The 22551-nt window shown below is 36.1% G+C and overlaps 2 protein-coding genes across 4 annotated transcripts in view; one reads left to right on the top strand and one right to left on the bottom strand.

The window, feature by feature from the left end:
• Positions 1–8441, bottom strand: part of LOC127843586 (transmembrane protein 64-like) — a 30662-nt gene extending 22221 nt beyond the window's left edge. The window contains exon 1 of the mRNA XM_052373269.1: positions 8316–8441. The gene's annotated coding sequence lies outside the window, so the exon portion shown is untranslated. The remainder of the gene's footprint in view (positions 1–8315) is intronic.
• On the top strand, positions 1109–22151 carry LOC127843585 (centromere protein K-like). 3 transcript variants are annotated; one of them, XM_052373266.1, is made up of 8 exons: positions 1109–1129; positions 11320–11421; positions 12670–12730; positions 13653–13785; positions 15378–15533; positions 15697–15837; positions 17913–18026; positions 19884–22151. In XM_052373266.1, coding segments are annotated over exons 1-8 (969 nt in total). In that variant the 5' UTR covers positions 1109–1127; the 3' UTR covers positions 20144–22151. The 3 variants fall into 3 exon arrangements, with proteins under 3 accessions (XP_052229226.1, XP_052229227.1, XP_052229225.1); XM_052373265.1 differs by lacking the exon at positions 1109–1129 and adding an exon at positions 8633–8837; XM_052373267.1 differs by lacking the exons at positions 1109–1129; positions 17913–18026 and adding an exon at positions 8632–8837.
• Positions 22152–22551: the final 400 nt, after the last annotated feature.

The raw sequence follows: 22551 nt of genomic DNA, 5'->3' as shown, positions 1-22551 counted from the left end.
TATACAATTAAGGATGTTTTATCGTGATTTGGGGAATGGGCTTGGTCTGCTATTTTGGGGGAAAAATTCCCAAAGTAAGCTTAAATTTGGGGAAAATTGCATTGTTTTATCAGCGCTTCCGTTAGTGGACGTCCGGGCGTAAATTACGCCCCAAAACGGCAGTCGTACGTCCATCATGCGAATGGTGGAAGTCCCTTGGACGTCCGATAATCCGGATTTGTAAAATACATTGCAAATGGTTAGTTTTGGTATCAACTTGAAGGTATATTTGTAAGCAATAAGAAAATAAGTCTTTTTTTGTGCTCTACTTTTTGTGTTGATGGTTCCCGGCTTTGAAAGTAGGTCATACTATTTGAGCCCAAAATGGTTGTCTGAATAGCTGTCAAAACCGGTTTGCCTATTCTAAGGTAAATATTTTGAGTTAGCATGTATAGAATTTAATGACATGCATTTTTTCAAAAGATTATGCATTTATCTTTCCAATGATGTATGATGATATAGTGGGTATGCGCTTGATCATGGTTAAAATTGATATCGAACTTCAACTATTTGATATGTAATATAGAAGGAAATTAATTGCGCATGCGTAACCAAGAGCTACTGTTTTCAATGAATTTCTCAGAGAGTGGCCAATATTGATTTTTACAGTTGTTAAAGTCTTCTTGGTAAGCGCATCAGCCAATCAGCGCTCATGCAGCCGAATACACGCCGACCCACGTGGAGCTGTATACAATAATATTAGCGACCTCTGCGTTACAAAGTTTTTATTCAGCAATCAAATATTTGAGTCCATGCTTTCCCCGAGTAAGAATGACGTGACGTTGTACATGAAGTCTAATTTTCGCATGATTTTCATCTGTACACGAAATACACGAGAAATGTTTATTTGTTGCTAGAATTTTCGTAACCTTCCGTGAATAATAAAGTCCTGAATTTTTTGGATAACACGTTTGATTATACGCATTTGGAAATAAGCAGTCTGCAAAATTAACCCATCGCCTGATCGCCAATGCGATGAAATCTCGGCTATGGCGATAGCAAAAATCTGAAGACAGTTTGGAAATAAACTGACAAATAATCAATTCACGAAAATTTGTTCGCGATGGAGTAATGGATAGAGTTGTAACATGTACGTATATTAAAATTCTAAAACAAAGTGGGACTTCAAAATTTATGCCTGGGACGTCCCACCTTTTAGGCATGAAAGTCAGGACTTCCAACTTTTGAAAGCTAACGGAAGCGCTGTTTAAAAGTAATTCTCTTTGAGAAAGGGGCTTTAATCTGGCCCTTGCTAAAAAAGGAAAAGAGCGCTGATAAATACATGTATTTAGAGAATATAAAGCTGAATTCATATCGTGCTTTCACAAACTAGGGAATTAAAAATTATTTGAGTATTTTAATAAAATTTTTACTAATATATTTAGCATATTATGGAGTAAATTTGAGATGTGAAGACTGACAGACACTGGTAATATTTCGTGAGGCTATGCATCACAACTTATTAAAATCGGCTAGATTGCACTTTACCGGTATTCAGTTGTTTACCACTATTGACAAAGTGGGGGTTTGGGGGCTGTAGCCCCTGATACTTAGGAAATATATAGGATACAAGAGGGCCTAAAAGGCCCCAAGTCGCTCACCTGAGATTCAAAGGAGCTGACCTGTTCTGTGCAGCCCAAGATGTTATAAGAACAAAATCTTCGTACCAACTTTCATGACTAGTGAACACCCTGGAAGCCATGTTTTTCAAAAGATTAGAACAATTTTCATACACATCCAGTGCTTACCACAGGATTTTTGTTAGGCGGCCGGGGGCTGATAGGGGTGGTTCGGGAGTGGTGTCCCCTCCCGACGTTGATTTTTTTTAAATTTAACGTGTCAATTCACGTTCTGTGGTGCGTTTAAACTCAATGAAAAACAGCGTCAAAAGACGTCACTTGGTGCGCTGTGACTCTTCAAGAAAATCTCCCAGTCATTTTAAAATATATTTATTTTTTGTTATACTGTTTAATTGTTTTAAAACTTTCCCGCACATAGGTAATTAGTTACCCCACTTTAACTAATTCTTTTGACGTGTTAATTCTTTTCAGCTAAATTCAACAGTGAAAAATGCCCAAAATATCACTTAAATTATAGTAAAATCCCGACTCGAACGATTCCCCAATACATCCGTTTCAACCCGACTCTATTACTGTATACTTTTCAAGTTTCTATTTGTTTCCCGATCATCCCGTTTATTCCATTTTAATACAGTACAGCCAAAGCGGCACAAACATAATCCGCGGCTACGCCACGGCCAGATTATTAGTCCGCGGCGGCCGAATCGTGTGTTCACGCGGCGTATCGCCGTGGCACTCGGCATCGATCCGCGCAACGACGCCGAGTCTGTATAAACCACGCGTACTTTCGCGGAGTAAATCCGCCGCATACGTACGCGGCGGATCGAGTGAAAAGATATCCACCTACATGTACATACATGTATGTGTAGCGTATAATTAATTACGCGCAACTGTTTATGTTTCGTTCGATTATCATTATTAAATTTGTAATCCGAAACACACTTCCGAATTTTAATGCAAACGCGTCCTTTGGCAAATTCTAGCGTCAAATAAACAGTGCTAAAATATCCTTTGTTTCATAAAAAGAGCGCGAAAATTATGCAGACATGTAGAACGTCGTTTGGAAAGTTTGGGTGTATTTTGTGTTGTATAAATACATGAACATCACGTCAGGCGTAAATCGCGTGTTCAGTGGAGAAAAAAAACGCCCCGATTAGACGTTATTTCATCATCTCTATAAATAGTAACAAATGCCAAAATGTATTTGATACTTAAGGAAATATCGAGAATGTTTGTGTATCGTAAATATTTACCAGCATTTGCTTTAAAACTGGAATATACGGGATTATCGGGTAATTAGTAGCGATATTAACCGTATAATATGAACAAAATAAAACGTGTTTATATACGCATATTCAAACAATAGTTATAATAAGCTGATAATTAACAAAACTTCAAATACGTCGTCACCGTCTTGATTATTGATGTGGCTTCAAACTGCTAATTTTCTCAGCTAAAATATAATAGCGGAATCAACATGCAGTTAATTTATAAATCCACCATATGCTGGAGCCTTGACCACTTGTATGTGCGAAAACATAATTAAGTGACCTTGTTTATGTGTGAAATACATACGCTACGGGCGGAAAACAAACTTAATAATTGGCCAGACACATTAACTATGCTTACATGTATATGCTAATACAATCCGCGCACAATAAATTTATTATGATTTTAATTATTATTATAATTGTTCTTTCAAAATTTGTTAACTACATGTAACTAATAATAAAAAAAAAATATTTCATGATCGCATCGACTCGGCATCATGTCGCGGACCGCGGCATGCCTCGGCGGACAGATGCGAAGTTTCGCGGCGAAATGCGACTTGCCGCCGCATACTGACGCGGCTTCGACGACTGACGCGGCATCGACTCGTTTAGCCTTGCCGCCGCGGATCGCGAAATACGTTTGTTCCGCTTTGGCTGTACTGTAAATCACTTTCTGGTAAATATTTACGATAAAAGCTCTCAATTATTTCTTTAACACAAACCTTGCCATTTTTCTATAGTATAAAATAAATTTTAAGTGACTATTTATAGTTTTGATGAAATATTGCCTCTGAAAATGCGTCAATCCCCTGGCGTGTTGTGTGCTTGTTAAAACGCTCAATATACCCACAATACACATGACGTTGTACATGCTGCATAATTTTCACGCTCTTTTTGATTGAGAAAAATATTTGACACAAAATAAATTTGCACTGCTAATTTGAAGCAAGAATATTTTAAGGTTGCGCTAACATTTACATTGGGAAGTGTGTTTCGGATTAAAAACGCGTTAACATCGACTTACGGGAATGGGTTTCGGATTACAAATTTAATTATTTCCATTTGAGATTTCAACAAATATTAACAGTTGCGTTATGAATTCAACGATAATATGTTTAAACACTTAAGAGTCGAATAAATGTTTTGACAGAATTATGCATGAAATTCACGTTGTCCAAAAGGATTACGGCCGGTTGCCATCATCAGTCTTCTAAGCATCGATTATCGGACGAAACATTTACAAGTGTGTGTAATTAATTCAAATTTTTTTTAAGCGCATTACGTGTCATATAAATGTCAGAAAAACCAGGTGAATCAGTTCTAAATGGACATGATGAAATATACATGTACTGGAATAAAATTGTTATCGCATAATTGAAACCGGGTGTTATTTGCACAACTTACTCGCTATAAGAAATTAATTGTTTACCACTTGCAATTAATTTCTCGTATCAATTATGAGTCATCTATATAGGTAACACTTGTTTACAGTAAAAAGGTGTGATGATGATGCCCGAAAACGTCTTTAATGTACTGTAGTGTACTATTTACCAGTTTTATATTACGTAAATGGTGTAACTTCTTGCTTATCAAGATGTGATAAACTCTTACTTCGTACCAGACGTCAATCAAAATTAATGGTCGATAGTTAACCCCGCTCTCATAAGCATTTGCGTAACCGATTGGACGATGAACATCACAGTTTGACGACTGGAAAATTACCTGATACATCCTTGTCAGCATTTAAATGACTGTGTAATGTGGCTAGAATAAATGATACGCGCGTCTTATCAGTGGATTATCCATTACCCCATGTGGTGTTTATGGCGATTACTTGTGAAAGTAGGTACTGAGTGCTCTTTTAAAACAGGGAATATTGATACACTGATAGAGAAACCTTGATTTTGTTTGACAATCTCCAATTTCTTTTACTGAAAAATACACTGATCGGAAAATTTCAAGCGCCCCGGGAACACTGATTTCAAAATTTAAGCGCCCCGGCGAGGGATCGATATGGCCTGTGGAAAGCCCTGACATCCAAGATATCATTTAAACAAATATACTGACAAAGTTTCATGAAGATTCATAAGTCCATAAAAGGAAAAATGCTCCGCCCACTGGTGGCCATGTTTTGCAAGCAACTGGAACCATTTTCGAACTTGTCCAAAATATAATTGGGACAAATCTTCTGACAAAGTTTCATGATGATCGTACAATAAATATGGCTTCTTGAGTGTTAACAAGGTTTAACTATAGCTATATACATGTAAGGAAAAATTCCACGCCCCGTTGGCGGCCATGTTTTCCCACCAACCGGAACCATTTTCAAACTCATCCAAGATATCATTGGGACAAATCATCTGACCAAGTTTCATGATGATCGGACAATAAATGTGGCCTCTAGAGAGTTAACAAGGTTTTACTATAGCCATATAAGGAAAAATGCCCCGCCCCTTGGCAGCCATGTTTTTCAAGCAAATGTAGCCATTTGCGTACTCATCCAAGATTCATACAGACCAATCTTCTGACCAATTTTCATGAAAATTGGACCATAAATGTGGCCTCTAGAGTGTTAAAAGGTTTTACTACAGCCATATATGGTAAACTGCCCCGCCCCCCTGGCAGCCATGTTTTTTCACCGATCTCAACCATTTTTGAACTTGTCCGAGATATCAAAGAAACCAATGTTTTGATCAAGTTTCATGATGATTGGGCAAAAATTGTGACTTCTAGAGTGTTCACAAGGTTTCTCTATAGCCATATAAGGAAAACTGCCCCGCCCCCTGCAGCCATGTTTTTCAATGGACCGGAACCATTTTTGAACTCAACCAACATATCATTTAGACAAAGTTACATGAAGATTGGGCATCAAATGTGACTTGTACAGTGTTCACAAGGTTTTTCTTTTTTTTGACCTAATGACCTAGTTTTTGACCCAGCATGACGCAGTTTCGAACTCAGTTGAGGTATCAATGGGACAAATGTTCTGACCAAATTTCATGAAGATCAGACATAAATGTGGCCTCTAGAGTGTTCACAAGGCAAAATGTTGACGATGGACGCACGACGGACAAAAGGCGATCACAAAAGCTCACCATGAGAACGTTGTGCTCAGGTGAGCTAAAAACGGAGTATTAGGTGTTGCGTTAGTTGTTATGTGTTAGGTGTTAAGGGTTAGGAACTAAGGGTACGCTGTTTGAAGTTAAGTGTTGCGTACCGGTCAAATGCAATTGCCCCTTAAAATCAAACTTATAAATTTTTCATTCATACTTAAAGGAACTGTCAACCACGACGACGAAGAAAAGAAAAGTTGTAAAATTTCGTATTTTGTTATTATTAGATTATATTGATTAAAATATCACGACTGGACTGGTATATTACATTACTTGAAAAAAGTTGTTAAGTTTTCATATTTTCAGTGTATTTGTTAATAAATTTTACTGGGTATGTCTACCAGGTAAATATACCAGTTAACTATAAATAACGCCAATAGATTGATCGTCATGTGGTAAACAGAGGAATGCAAATTGTGCATGCATAGTGAATTGTATATATTTATATAGAAAATTATCAATACACTTGCGTTATTTATAGTGTGTATATTGTTATGTCACCTATTTTCGCAAAGTACTTTCGATTTCACATCGCGAAATTTTATTACCTCTGTCTGTGTTGTTTTGTGTACTTACATTCTATGTTACATAGGACGGTATATACTGTACGATCTGTATCAATATTATTTATGTACAGTATAAAAATAAAAGATGTAATTTATTTCAGAACTTTTGAATTGTCACTTTAGAAAAAAACACAATGCTAAATTAATCCAGAAAAGTATAACATTGGTTTACTATGTAACGCTCTGCACCACAACAGACAAACGCAAACTGTATTTTACGCTGTTTATTTCTTTCGCATTTAAACCAGATGCTTTACATCGAGGTTGTGTTATCGATTTATATCTACACAGCGAGCTAATCAAGAGATATTGAAAAATTGAATAGTGGTTGGATTTAAATTGATCAGGCGTGCAAAATTCAAACTGTCACAGGGCTTAACACTAACCTTTTTTTTCAACTAGCCCATTCGGGCTAGTAAATGCAGAACCTACTAGCCCTCATGACCAATCTTTCATGTGCCCCGACCAAAGTATTATCAAAACCTTTATATTTATCATTTAACTTGTATTTTCTTGTGCGTGGAGATGTGCAATTAAGATTCACTCATTTTTATTAGCTTGCCTTACTTATGCTAATGAATTCAATATTCATCTACTTAAGACATCTATTTGTAATCTTCACGCCATTTCGGGAGAAATTTCCTTGTTTTTTTTCTCTTACTTTCCTCCTTCTTTCTTTTCTTATCCGAGTTACACCCATCCCCACCCGTAAAGCCAAACTTAAACAACGACATGAACCTTAAAACCTTTTTACATAGATGCGTTGCCGTCGGGCAATAAACGGTAAGTGAATCTCAAGTGTCCCAAAATAACAAATAACGTGTTAGGGTAGTGGTAACAATTGTACAAGGTTAACTCTCTATTAAAAGCCGGGATCGACCATTAATATTAGTTTTGCTAATTGAATTGCGTAAAAAAGATTGTCAAAACACTTCTAATCGATCAAACAAATTAAAATTATTTAAAATTGATAAATAAATAATAATTTTATATTAACTTTGTGTTAATGTCGAGTTTTATACCTTCATCGATCCCGGACAATCTTGGGCGATCCCAGCTTTTAGTTTAAAACGCATTTTTATCGAGAAAACACGTTACTTCGAGGAAACCAATCAAAACCGTATCTATTGGAATTCAGTTTAAAAATAGGTACCGACGTGTTTTACCAGGAAAACCGCCGGAGATTTTCTGAATTGTCGGCCTCTTTTTGATTGCAATCAGGGGGTTCCAAATCAATTGCGAGTTACGATCTGTTTGTAGTCTCCGATTTCAATCTGGGATTTAATTGTCATCTGATCATACTGTTTTAAGATTTTTGCATCTTTCAAAAGCTTATTTAAAATGCAGTTTATTGATATAGAACACATAATCCCACCCAAAATACACACAACCGGTCGGGCATGTTACTGGGACATTGGCTGGCCCGGACCTAGGTACAGGCAGTGAATGTCGTTCGGACGTGCCTTAGTGTTAAGCCCAGTGTCATTACATAATTTTTACGGAACATTATCGAGAAGTGAATTATCTACACAGGTATGTAAATATTATTGCAATCCTTTGATATTAAGTGTCTTATATGTTGCGCACAAAATCCTTGATCAATAATGGATACTCATGTGACAAAAAAGTGGAGTTTGGAACTATAAAAAAACATTTTTTCCAATAATTCGACCACAAATGCTGATCGCCCATTTGCACAACTGATAGATGTAACGTATTAACACACATAGAAAACTGCTGCGTTACCTTCCTTCGAGATGTTGAGCATTTATTTGTTTTACTGTCACTTGACAACTGTCTACATGTTATTACTGGTATTTCGTTAATTCCTCTTTGGAGCTAAATCAAATAATTACCGAAAAGAGAATTATGACATGTGCAAATTGCGGCAGCGCGTTAATTACTGGGGTAAATAATGTTTAAGACACTGGCGTGTTAATAACATGTTAGCCCTGAATGAAATACTGTTTGATTAACGTTATTAAGCATGATTTGATAAATATTAAACATTTTAAATTATATTTATATAATAAACAATGAGCCCGAAAAGAGTAATTAAATTTATGGTTGCGTGTAACCGAAACATGGTCACATGAACAGAACATGACGGCTGTCACCATATAAAAATTAAAACTTACTTTTCACCCTTTGTGTCCTTGGTACGATTGTCAGTCGCATTTGTTCTTATGTGTTTATGTAGTTTGCAATGAGTCTTTTGAAAAGCATACGCACCACGCTGAAGTCGGCACCCGACGATTTTCTGAGAGGGTAAAGTTGCATCTGTGATCTGAATTGAAATTTGAACTGCAAAGTTCAGTTTTTTATTTCCTGGTTAAATGTATTTTGGAAGTGGTAAACATAGTACAGCCAGTTCGGGTCTCGAACCAAGTAAATTTCGTTAACATGGTTAGTTGAGATACAACGGTCGCTGTAGGGTAGTGGATGGTGTCTACCTAGTAGTCCAAATAATTAGACGTAAGCTACCCCGATGTAAATCGACCTCATATTTATAGGAGTATCTACCTAGTTGCAATAATACAATTCCCAGCTATATTGACCCTCCGGGTCGCTGTACGTATGTACTCATAAAAGCTCAGAGCATTCAAGAAAAACTATCCCCTGTTGGAGCGTTCTTTCTTGGTCTACCCAGGAAACCTGCTCAAGAGTGTTTCAAACTGCATGTAAATACTAACATAAGGATTTGTTTATTGCTTTTATAATTAGGCGTTATGAACCCAGGGTTTTTAGTTATATTTAATGGTTTTGTTAACCAGGTTTTCCGAAGGAAAAAACTGGTTATTAGATTGGCGAATGCGGGCGGGCTGGCTGGCTGGCGGGCGGTCGGAACAAGCTTGTCCGGGCCATAACTATGTCGTTCATTGTCAGATTTTAAAATCATTTGGCACATTTGTTCACCATCATTGGACGGTGTGTCGCGCGAAATAAATACGTCGATATCTCCAAGGTCAAGGTCACACTTTGAGTTCAAAGGTCAAAAATGGCCATAAATTAGCTTGTCCTGGCCATAACTATGTCATTCATTGTGAGATTTTAAAATCATTTGGCACATTTGTTCACCATCATGGGACGGTGTGTCGCACGAAAGAATCACGTCAATATCTCTAATGTCAAGGTCGCCACGACTAAAAATAGATTTAAAAAAAAAAAAAAATTACAACGGGGGTTAATTTTTTTGTTCATTTCAAAAGTTCAGTTTAAGTTTTCTCCCTTTATCAGATTTTTTTTCACAATGAAAACCTGGTTTTGTGACAATTTTGTCCCTTGTTTTAAATTGTCACTTTGGAAAAAAAATATGCTTAATTAATCCAGACAAGTATAATAACATCGGTTTACTTTATAACGCTCTGAACCACTTCTTTATATTGATAAGATTGTGCCCTTTGTGCTATTCCCCAAAGAATATAAATGGGCTAGTCCAACTTGTTGACGCTCTCAAATATTAAGCTACTGTTTATATTGGTAATATTTGGAGCGTACAACCAAGGAACCATTCAAACAATGTTGGAAAGTTTTCCTTCTTTGTCTATATTGTTGCGCAAGGATTTTGGGCGCAACATTCAAGCCCTGATATCAGACTCTTAATATCAACGGATTGCAATAATATTTACATACCTGTGTGGATAATTCATTTCTCGATAATATTCCGTGCAAATTATGTAATGACACTTTGAATTTTGCACGCCTGAACAATTTAAATCCAAGCACTGTTCAAATTTTCAATATCTCTCGATTCGCTCGCTGTGTAGATATAAATCGATAACACAGCCTCAATGTAAAGCATGTGGAAGAATATACGGCGTAAAATACAGTTTGCGTTCGGCTGTTGTGGTGCAGAGAGTTATATAGTAAACCGATGTTATTATACTTGTCTGGATTTATTAAGCATTTTTTTTTCTAAAGTGACAATTAAAAAGTTCTGAAATAAATAACATTTTTTATTTTTATAGGGTTCATAAATAATAGTGACACAGATCGTACAGTATACCGTCCTTTGTAATGTAGAATGAAAGGACATAAAACAACACAGACAGAGGTGCGAAAAAGTCATGCATAAAAAGTTGCTGAAAATTAGAAGAGTGAATAGAAACTGCACATCTGTTTTGAACATATGCTTATTAAATCGACAAAGATGAGCATACTAGATCTACTTAGGAAAAAGTCGGTGTTAAAATCTCATGTTAAATAAAATTAAGTGTACACGTTACACCGTAATGCCTTCTTCTGATTGATTCATATTTAAATCAGTTTCATGACATGTCGACAGTTAAGAGATTGTTTTGCGATTCAAGCAGAAGTTTAACGGAAGAATTTATGTCTTTCTAACTTCAATTCGAAGATATTTGAAATAAAACGGACTTCTGAACTAAAACATTATGAGTTTGTAATGTTATTTTGCAATTTTACGCAAATTGATGAAAATTTAAACTTTCTGGTGTCCAACACATCATGGACTTTTCCCCGATAAGACGTTCCAAAGAATTTAGCCCATATAAAAAGTATGTCTAAATTCTTTGTGCGTATTATAAATAAGACGAATAAATGGGCTTGTTGTGAAAAGGCCAGTGTTTATTTATAATACCTTGGCCAATTGATTGTAATAGGCTTAAAAATTATTAAATAAAATATTGTAATTTATTGATATAAATTATAATTAATTTTCAAAAACATCAACAATTTAAAGACGATTTTCAGATATTATTTATCTTTTGAATCTTTTTTTTCTTTGTAGGCTAGACGTCCTTACAGCACCTTCTGCTAAACCCAGCAGTGGCATAAGCTTGCAAACAGCCACATTGATTAACTTTGATGCTGCACAGGAGTTGCTTACTAGGTATATTTATTTATTCCAGTGACTGTATGCACCATCCAGTAGTCAGACATATGTAGAATATTAAAAAAAAGCCCTTTTCAAACACTCTTATCAACAAAGCTCTAAATTGCCTCTTTATACAACTTTGTGGCCTTCATTTTTCCAAGTATTTTGCTCAAGTAGATAAAAACAATTGCAGAGCTTATTTGATTTATAGCAGATTTTTCCTTCTTTGAGTCTCGTTAAATATCTACCCATACCCCTTGAGGTAGTTTTTTCCTCTGTCATAAAACTTCTGCCAAATGATACATTTTAATACCTCCATAATTGCCAGTGTATTAAAGGGATCTTTTCACGCTTTGGTAAATTGACAAAATTGAAAAAAGTTGTTTCAGATTCGCAAATTTTTGTTTTAGTTGTTGATATTTGTGAGGAAACAGTAAAACTGAACATTTACCATGGTCTAATATAGCCATTATATGCATCTTTTGACGATTTTAAAACCTAAAAATTATAAAGCGTTGCAACGCGAAATGATTGAATAATTTGGAGAGTTCTGTTTTTGCCGTTAAATTTTGTGAAACTACGAAGATTGCTTATATACGGTATAAAATACGTCAAGTATGTGCACTCGGCGGAATAGCTCAGTAGGCTAAAGCGTTTTTACTTCAGGACTCTGGCAGGACTCCAGTGGTCACTGGTTCGAAACCTGCTCCGGGCAATGTTCTTTTCCTTTTTTTAATTTTATTCTTGATTTTTTACTGGAGCTTTTTACGATCCAATGTTTACATTTATCAATATAAAGCATTAAATGAATAAGTTAAAAAATGCCAAAATCTGTGAAAAGGCCCCTTTAAACAATTGATAAAAATATTTTTGTAAACAAAGTATGAGTTCCATGGTTTATAAAAAAGCATAAAAAAAGCATATGAAAATTTAACTGAACATTATAGGCGAGATTATGCAAGAAAGAACTCAATTCACAAAATTCATCTTGTTTGCAGCCACAGCTCACCTTCACTGTAACTCTTGTTCTGATTGGTCAAAATCCTAAATATTAGTGTGATACTCAGATTGCTGGCCAATCAGAATGAGTGTAACATTATCTTCTTATCTTGCTTGCAGAATCAGCCGACCTGCACCATTATAATATGTTATATCCTCAAATTAGATGTCATATCATGGTCTTATGTGATAAATCACGTATTTTGTTTTTGTCACAGGCGGTTGTAGATGTTGTAATTTTTGTAATTTTTCCTTCTTGTTTAGGAATGAATGCATATGGAAGGAACTTAATGAGCAGACTGAGGTGGCAGGAAAACAAGCACAGGTTCGTGGTAATATGTAATGCTATGCTTAAAGTAATTTAAACAGTTTGAGCACATCATGTGAATACAGGTAGTCTGTTTTTATTCCATCAGCTTTGGTTTGATGTCCCTTGTTTCTCATAAACATTTTCCATTTGAACACTCAATAGACAACATTTGAATGATTGGTTGCCGAGTCTTCATTGAAACTGGTTGCAGTGTTATCTCTCACACAAGCAAAGCTCATGTGGTTATGATGAAACTAGGTCATTTGCCCAGTTTGAACATACAGCTCATGGGTAGTCTAGTTACCGTATTTGTTTCTTATGAACATAAATATTGCTGTAAATTTATATGTGTGTGTGTGATACAATCTTCATGAACAAGTATTAAACTTATTCATGTGGGGTAAAAAAACCTAGGTGAACAAGGTATATTTACACAAGTTTGTAAACATATTGAATCAATATTCATAAATAAAATATATATCTTGCCCTGACCCCAAGGTGAGCAACTTTGCATATTTCAGAGCTCGACCTCTTGTGTTTATAGTACTGGTAATAATTATTGATCTGTCCCCATAATGATTTCTCCAAGATCTAAATTGTTAACTGTCAGAAATGCTTGCATGAGTTTGAGATAACAACAGATTTCCTTGACTTGATAAGTCATTGTGGAGTCGCTGAAATAAAATTTTAATCTCAACATTGTCTTGTTAATTCTCAGCATGAACAGACAAATACAAGTTTGGCAGAGTGTGCTTTATGATGGAATTTCAGATAAGTAAAAATGCATGTAGCTTTGTTTGGTATCTGGAAATATCTGGATTGCGAAAGAAACTTACATGTAGTAAGTGCGCTTGGAATAGGTTGGATAGAAATGTCTTTCATGCATACGGCAAGCCTATATGAGATTCCTCTACCTATATCAGAGTGTTTTCCACAGGATGCCGACAGTATGATTTCAGCCCTGCTTGCTGGGGTGGATAGGCAGAAGGAGCTGGTGGTGAGATTCCATGAGGAGGTGTCCAGACTGCCACAGATCCTACAGCAGCTCCAGGAGATCACCAACTCTCTTGGTATGGGATGCTTTAATTCTGGTATATTATTATTTAAAGTCTGGCATGAAATGATTTGATTGTGGTATGGGATAATTTAACTCTGTTGTACAATGATAACATTAGTTTTAAGATGATTTAATTCTGTTAAAGGATCATTTGAGTCGTGTTCTGAGAAAACTGGGCATAATGCATGTGCGTAAAGTGTCGTCCCAGATTAGCCTGTGCAGTCCACACAGGCTAATCAGGAACGACACTTTCGGCCTAAATTGGATTTGTGCTAAGAAGAGACTTTATTTAAACGAAAAATGTCATAAAAGCGGAAAGCCTCGCACAGGCTTATTTGGGACGACACTTTACGCACATGCATTATTCCCAGTTTTTATCAGAACACGACTCATTCAATTCTGATTAAGACATTTAAGCTGCATTCTGGGAAGACTTGGCTTAATGCATGTAGGTAAAGCATCGTCAAGATTAGTCTGCACAGGCCAATCAGGGACGACCCTTTCCGCTTTTATGGAATGTTTTTTTTAACCCTTTCCGTGCGGGAACCGAATTTTAAAGGCCTTTGCAAACAGTTTGGATCCCGATGAGACGCCACAGAACGTGGCGTCTCATCAGGATCCAAACTGTTTGCTATTATGATAGTATTTTTTGAAAAAAAATAGAAGAAAATGCTAATTTTAGAAATTCTGCAGACGACATTTTAGCAGACGACAAATTTCCCAGCATGCAAAGGGTTAAAGGAAGTCTCTTCTTAACAAAACTCAAGTCTTGGCAAAAAAGTTTCATCCTAGATTATCCTTTGCTGTGGTGACTGCACAGGCTACTGCTGACACTTTACGCTCATGCATTAAGCCCTGTTTTCCCAGACCAATGCTCATTTCAATGCTCAACTTTGTTGCTGGGTTTGCCTGCCCAGCCCAGGTGGATGGGAGCTGTTTGACCCATTTTAAGTCGAGAACAAATGTACCATAATAACACATACACAAATCAACACAATGCCTAGTTCTTTGCCCTTTATTTTGTTGTTAACATAATGTTTCCAAGTCCATATAATTATTTAAATTAGTTGTTAATGCAATATTTCCAAGTCCATGTAAATCTCTTAATATTCTTCCCATACTTTTAAAACACGGCATGCATTTTTGCGAACAAGATATAAACATCAATTATGTCACTAAAATAAGTCAAATCAAAGACCTTTCTTAATAGATTAAAATTTTGAAGCCTTAATTTCCAACCATAAAACAGTAAAGAGCATAAAACGTGAAGAGACTGTGAGTTAATCTCTGCTGGTTGCATATAGCCATTTTCAGTTTGTTTCTGAGGGGTAAATCCTTAACACTTTCCCACTTAAGAGCAAAGTAAAAATGGCTATGTGCAAACAGTATCAAACCAGAACAGACTGTAAGAAACTCGCAGTCTGTTCAGATTTTAAGCTATTTGTTGCTCATCAGTATCTAATGGTTTGAAATGAAGCCTTTAAAACTTGAACCTATTAAGAAAGGTCTTCAATTAAATGTCACTTTCTAAGGGACCACACATGCGTCAAAATATGCATCTAAGTGGTCAAGGGTTAACTTTGATTGTTTGTTGGTTATGTCTAGCCCAGGTGGATGAGAACTGTGACCTGGTAGAGGCGGCCCTGGTACAGCTTGAGACACTTTGTGAGGAGCAGGTATACCAGGCCAATGTGGACTCACACCACAAACAGCTGGCTGTGTACAAAATGAAGAAGGATCATGAGCTGAACACCTACAGAGGTGGGTCAGTGGGTTATTGGGTCAAATTAGGGGTCTAAATTTGTCCGCATTCCCAATTTCAAAAAGAATATATTTTCCCCAAATGACTTCATAAACTAAATGTTTAAAACACGTTATAGTAAAAATTGTGTGTTTAAGTAAATTTTTTCTGTGTTGTTCACAGTCCAGTTAGCCCGCGCGCACACTGCAAAGGCAGAGGAGCTTCAGCAGCGTAAGAAGCACTTGCTAAAAGAGCGACAGATGGCGTACGCTGAGGAGTTTGCTCATGAAGTGGACTATTATAAGAAACATGGGAAGACCGGCAGTAAGAAATTTAATACTCTTTTAGCTCACCTGAGCAAAACCTGCTCACAGTGATCTTTTGTTATCACCTTTTGTATTTTGTGCATCGTCAGTCGTTCATTGTAACATAAACCTTGTTAATTCTCTAGAAGCCATATTTATTTTGAATATTCATGAAACTTGGTAAGAAGATTTGTCTATGTGATACTATGGACGAGTTCAAAACTGGTTCGCTTGAGGTCAATAACTAAGTCACAAGGTTAAATTAAAGAAAAAGCTTGTTAACTGTCTAGAAGTCACATTTATAGACCTATCTTTATGAAACTTTGTCCGAACAGTTGTCTCAATGATATCTGTTTCTGGTTTGTGAGGGCTGATAAGTTTTGCTTATATGGCTTTAGTATAACCTTGTTTACTTTCTTGAAGTCACATTTATAGTCCAATCTTTATGAAACTTGGTCAGAACATTCGCCCTTATGGTAGCTCAGCTGAGTTAGAAACTGATGATACATTGACATTTTTGCTTAATGTGTCTATAGTGAAACCTTGTTAACACTGTAGAAGAACAATGTTACCTATTTAGTGCAATCAAAATAAAACGTCATCTTCCTGGGGAGGGGGGCAGTTTCCTTATATGGCTGTAGTGAAAATTTGTTCACTGTACATAAGCCACAATTATTGCACAGAAAATTTGATTTGTCTCAATGAAATCTTGACCTTGATCAAAACTGGTCAAGTGAGCTCAAAAACTTGGTCACTATGTCAAATTAAAAAAACGTGTTAATACTCTTGAAGTCACTTGTGTGGTAATATTTTCTGTATTCCTCATGTTACATTTATTTTTCTATCATACATGCATACAAAATAAATTGATTTCTAAATATATATCATATATGTCTTGCTTCATCAACATTTTTGTTTGTTCAAGTTGATAAATGGTTCTGAAAAATATGAGGAAACAAAGATTGTGGATTGGCCACTTAGAATGTTTGAAAATCCTGAAAGGTTTGATACATCGTTCTTAACCCATTTATGCCTAGCGTCCTGAAAAAAGGACATTGCAAACAGCGTAGACCTAGATGAGACGCCGCATAATGCGGCGTCTCATCTGGGTCTGTGCTGTTTGCTTAAATGAATTTCTTTATGAAATATTCTAAATATAGACATTAATATACCAGACATCCCTTATTTTGGAAATAAATTGATCCAATTAAGAAGGATAGGAGAGTCCACTGGGCATAAATGGGTTAATTTGAAATTGACTGCAGAATACTATTATAACAGAAATATGCGCTGAAAGAACAGAAGATCTACATTCCAGTTTCAAAAGCTTAAAAGGAAATCCTTGTAATGGTGAAAGAAAAAATATGGGCAATTAACAAAGTTAAATTGATGTGTCAACTGCTACACTGGTGAACAGCACAATTGGCAGAAACAACATTGACATACTGGCAAAAACATAGCAGCATTGAAAATCTGGAATAAACATTTCAGGATTGACAGAATAACATTGGACATTGCAATACTTATAAAAATTGCACAAAGGAAAACATAGACATAACAGAATAAATACGGCATCATTGGCAGTAATATTGACAAAGCAGTATTGCCATTTTAACACAAACAAAACTTCCATATGTACTCATATTAACCAATTATTACAAATGATGCACAATACACTGAAGGTATAACAGCGATTTTGTTTGCCCAATTGGTAAAAGGACCTGAAAAGTACCAATTGGGAAAACTATAGGCAAAATACCCTTACAAATTTGCATAATGAAATCTTGAAATTGGGAATCATGGGGCGTTAAAATAGCTTGTTTAAAATTGCACAAACCAATTCAAATAATCATTAACATTCATTTTGGCTTTAAATGTTCAGTTTCAGTGCTCAGTTTATTTGTGCGCTTGAGGATTAAGCACTTTTTGAATGAAATTGACAACAAGGTTTGTTCCTTTTTGGAATTTTTAAGATGGCCATTGGTAGTTTTGTTGTTTTTCTTAATTAGGAAAGTACCTTGTAAGGGTACTTTACAAAGAAGGAAACACATCGCTGTAGACTGTCCCTGGTTATGTAAGGTTTACTTCTTCCAGAGGCCTCATTTTCTCAAGAGAGCGACGAGAAGCTGGACCTTGCTGATGTGGAGATTGAAGAAGACAAGCAGGCCCTCGATGAGTTCCTTGGAGACACTGAGATGGAGAACCAAGGTAAAACTGGATGTTGAGTTTCTTGGAGAAACAGAAATTGAGAATCAAGGTCACACTGGATGTTGAGTTCCTTGGAGATACAGAAATAGAGAACCAAGGTAACACTGGATCTCGAGTTTCACGAGGAACTGAGAGAGATAACAACGGTAAAACTGGATTTTGATTTTCTAGGAGACACAGAAATAGAAAATCAAGGTATAACTTGATGTTGAGTTTCTCTTAGACAGAAATAGAGAACCAAGATTTAACTGGAATGTCGAGTTTCTAGGAGACATTGAAATAGAGGACCAAGGTATAACTTGATGTTGAGTTTGTGGGAGACACTGACAATACAGAACCAAGGTAATATTGGATGTTGGCTTCCTTGAAGACACTGAGATAGAGAACCAAGGTAAAACTGGATCTCAAGTTTCTAGGAGACACTGACATAGACAACCATGGTATAACTGGATTTTTCTAGGAGATAATGAGTTTCTGGGAGACACTGACAATTGCGAACAGAGGTAAAACTCGATGTTGAGTTTCTGGGAGACACTGACAATAGAGAACCAAGGTAAAACTTCATGTTGAGTTCCTAGGAGACACTGAAATAGAAAACCAAGGTTAAACTGGATTTTGAGTTCCTTGGAGACACCGAGAAAGAGAACCAAGGTTAAACTTGATGTTGAGTTTACGGGAGACACTGACATAATTATAGAACCAAGGTATAATTGGATTTTGAGTATCTGGGAGACACTGACAATAGAGAACCAAGGTCAAACTGGATGTTGAGTTCCTAGGAGACACTGAGATATAGAATTAAAGTCAAACTGGATGTTAAGTTCCTAGGAGACACTGAGATATAGAATTTAAGTCAAACTGGATGTTGAGTTTCTAGGAGACACTGAGATAGAGAACCAAGGTAAAACTGGATGTTGAGTTTCTAGGAGACATTGTGAAAAAAACAAGGTAATATTAGATGTTGATTTTCTTGGAGACTGAGATAGAGAACCAAGGTAAAACTGAATGTTGAGTTTCTGGAAGACACTGTGATAGAAAACCAAGGTTAAACGGGATGTTGAGTTTCTGGGAGACGCTGATATTGAGAACAAAGGTACAACTGGATATTGAGTTTCAAGGAGACACTGAGAAAGAGAACCAATGTCTGACTGGATGTTGAGTTTCTAGGAGGCACTGACATAGAGAACCAAGGTAAAATTGGATGTTGATTTTCTGGGCAACACTCGCAATAGAGAATAGAAGGGCAAACTGGATGCTGAGTTTCTAGGAGGTAAAAGTGGATGATGAGTCCCTGGAGACACTGAGAAAGAGCACCAAGGTAAAACTGGATGTTGAGTTCCAGGGAGTCACTGAAAAAAAGAGAACAAGGGCAAAACTGTATGATGAAGGTATTGGGGACACTGAGAAAGGGAACCAAGGTAATACTCGATGTTGAGTTCCTTGGAGACACTGAGATAGAGAACCAATGTTAAACTGGATGTTAGGTTCCTTGGAGACACAGAGATAGAGAGCCAAGATAAAAATGGATGTTGAGTTTCTAGGAGACACTGAGATACCGAACCAAGGTAGAACTGGATGTGAGATTTTCCCGTGTGAACAGTACATATGTCATATTACATTTTTTAAACTGCAACAATTAAAATATTGTTTGCACGTGTTTGTAAACTCTGAATTATTGCCTGATAATCATAGTGTTTTGTTGAACCATCCATTATTTAATTCATACACATTATCCTTCATAATCAGTCTTTATAAGCGGGTTCATGACTACACAAAACTAGACTACTGCTTAATTTTTATAAATTTTCTTAGGAGTAAATTCTGTATTAAATTGCACAATTAGTGTGTACATTTTAGATGGAAACGTAGCCCAAACCAGTGACTCTGATGACGAGCTAACAGCAGCCAAAGCGGAACAAACTAAGCAAGCAACAGGTCTTGAATATACTCCTGTGATAGCATCAGAGGGTTCAGTAAAAACTGAAGAATCCTGTTCTGACATTCCTGCAATATCTGAATCCAACAATACTACAGATGCAGATGCAATCAATGTCGAAGATTCTAAAGAACGGATTCATTTAAAGTCTGAAGCTACTGAATCTGGGGATAAAGATTAGGCCAAACAGGGTAGATATTCCTGTTAAGTCACACAGAACTGAGTCAGACAAGGCTTATTCTTAAGATCTTCTCAGACAAAAAGTAATGAGCCCGTATTGAACAAACAAGTTTTCGACTTAAGTCTATGATAAAGGATATTCTTTAAATTGCTTCAAATTAAACTACCGGTATTAATTAATTGCCTCCGTCGTCATGATTCTTCATGTGGAATATTTTGTTATGGAAATTATTAAAATTGTTGCCTGTATATATATGACGTATTTTTCTTGATTCTAAGTCTAGTTGTCGTTCTCAATTGAATTGCAAATATGGGCCCTGATGTACAAAGTACTTTCCCAAAAACAACGTATCTATGTTACCAAAACATTTAATACAAGTACTGGCATTGGCCTCCAGAAATTTTTATATTGATGAGCCGCCTATATATACCGGTATATAAACTTGCAGCAACAATTCAAATACTCTTTGAATGTCACACAGAAATTTGCTATAAATTTACCGAATAAAGATAAATACAAAAAAGTTTAGCACTGCCCAAATAAACTCGTTTTAATACGTAATTTTTTAATTGGGTGAGTTTGATTTATAACTTGGACACGAAAGCAGTGAAATGTCTGAGTAATTTAACGTTTATGTGAAAACACAGATTCTGAGAATAAGAGAATACTGCATTGGACATTCCTTGTTATTCAATTGATGAAGGTGATCCTGCAGTAAAAAAACGGATTGAAATGTGGTCTGTAGGCAGATAAAAACATGCTGATATTAGTCCTAGAAGAATGTTGGCACCAATGGAAACTCCGAAAAATATGAAGAACTGGAATTTTACTGACTGGAAACATGTATACATTATATTGTTTCAGTAATTGTTCCAAACTGCTGCTCTATTTTTTGTTTAATATTGGTATTGTTTGATTGTCTTGTAAGATGCATGGAAGTGTTTTTTTAAAAGAAATCCTGTGCGAACTATACTTACTATGCTTACTAGTACATTCCAGAAACATTTTGCCATAAATGTAAATATATACAGAGTAATTCTTTCCCACTTAGAAGCTTAGTGAAAATGGCTATGTGCAAACAGCATAAAACCAGAACAGCCAGCGAATAAATCGCAGTCTGTTCAGGTTTTATGCTGTTTGCTGCTCGTCAGTATCTAAGGGTTGGAATTGAGACCTTTACAAGTTGCATCTAGTAAGAAAGGCTTTTAATTAGATTTAACTTTTTAAGGGACTGCAAATGCAACAAAATACATATCTAAGTGGTAAACGGTTAAATAATGACCAACTATGTGGGCTGATCATCAAGATGTTATGTAAAATGTTGCAAGTTGTTACAAACCCCGATACGAAGTAGAGGGCTTTACTGGTTTAAAATCCCTTGTTTGTTTCTTATAAAATGATGAAATATTAATCATTTCAGCAGTATTTTCCGATTTTAAACATTTTTACGAATAGTACATCTATGTGATATAGTAAGAGAATAAAGACAGTCTATGAATTTAAGGAATTCAAGTTTTCCCTTTTTGTTATGTGTGAATGAATGAAGTACATAATCCTAACATTCATACGAAGACTGTATCCCTATCCCCCAAAACAATCCATTGAGTAGTTCAGAATTTTATACAAGACACAAGGTTGAAATGTCCCTACCCACACCGTTTCAGTCTTCTATAATAAGGCTTTGATTATGAGGTGTGAACGTTTGCCCGAGTCTGTGGAAACGCCGGTAATGGCGATCATATGATCACCTCGCAAGCGTTTAAACCAATTCACATCGTGTGCAATTTTGTTTGCATATGCAACACTGTATGCGAATTTTTGTTTGTTGATTGTTTGAACTGTTGAAATGTTAACTTTATTTTAATGATATTTATTTTACAATGAATAAACAGAATGAAAATGTCAATAGTTTAGTTGTGTGCTTGTCAGTTCTGTTTGAACTGTTGAAGTGTTAACTTTATTTTAATGATATTTATTTTGCAATGAATAAACAGAATGAAAATGTCAATGGTTTAGTTGTGTGCTTGTCAGTTCATAGGTATAAATACACGCGGCAGAATACGGACACAAATTAAATTTAATTGTTTTTCAAATCGGTGACACAGGTCAAATTTGTAATGAACCATAAACTAGTCCTGTATGTCCATAGTTAAATTGTATGAGTGAGGTTTAAACGGTTTTATTCTGTTTGAGAAAAAATACATTTGTACAATTTTGAACATGGTAAAAACTTTCGTATTAGATTGGCGAATGCGGGCGGGCTGGCTGGCTGGCTGGCTGGCTGGCGGGCTGGCTGGCTGGCTGGCGGGCTGGCGGAATAAGCTTGTCCGGGCCATAACTATGTCGTTCATTGTCAGATTTTAAAATCATTTGGCACATTTGTTCACCATCATTGGACGGTGTGTCGC

This window comes from Dreissena polymorpha, chromosome 9, assembly GCF_020536995.1.
Source record: "Dreissena polymorpha isolate Duluth1 chromosome 9, UMN_Dpol_1.0, whole genome shotgun sequence".
NCBI classification, from domain to species: Eukaryota; Metazoa; Mollusca; class Bivalvia; order Myida; family Dreissenidae; genus Dreissena; species Dreissena polymorpha.
Note: the sequence above shows the minus strand (reverse complement) of the source record. Positions and strands in the feature narration are given on the sequence as shown.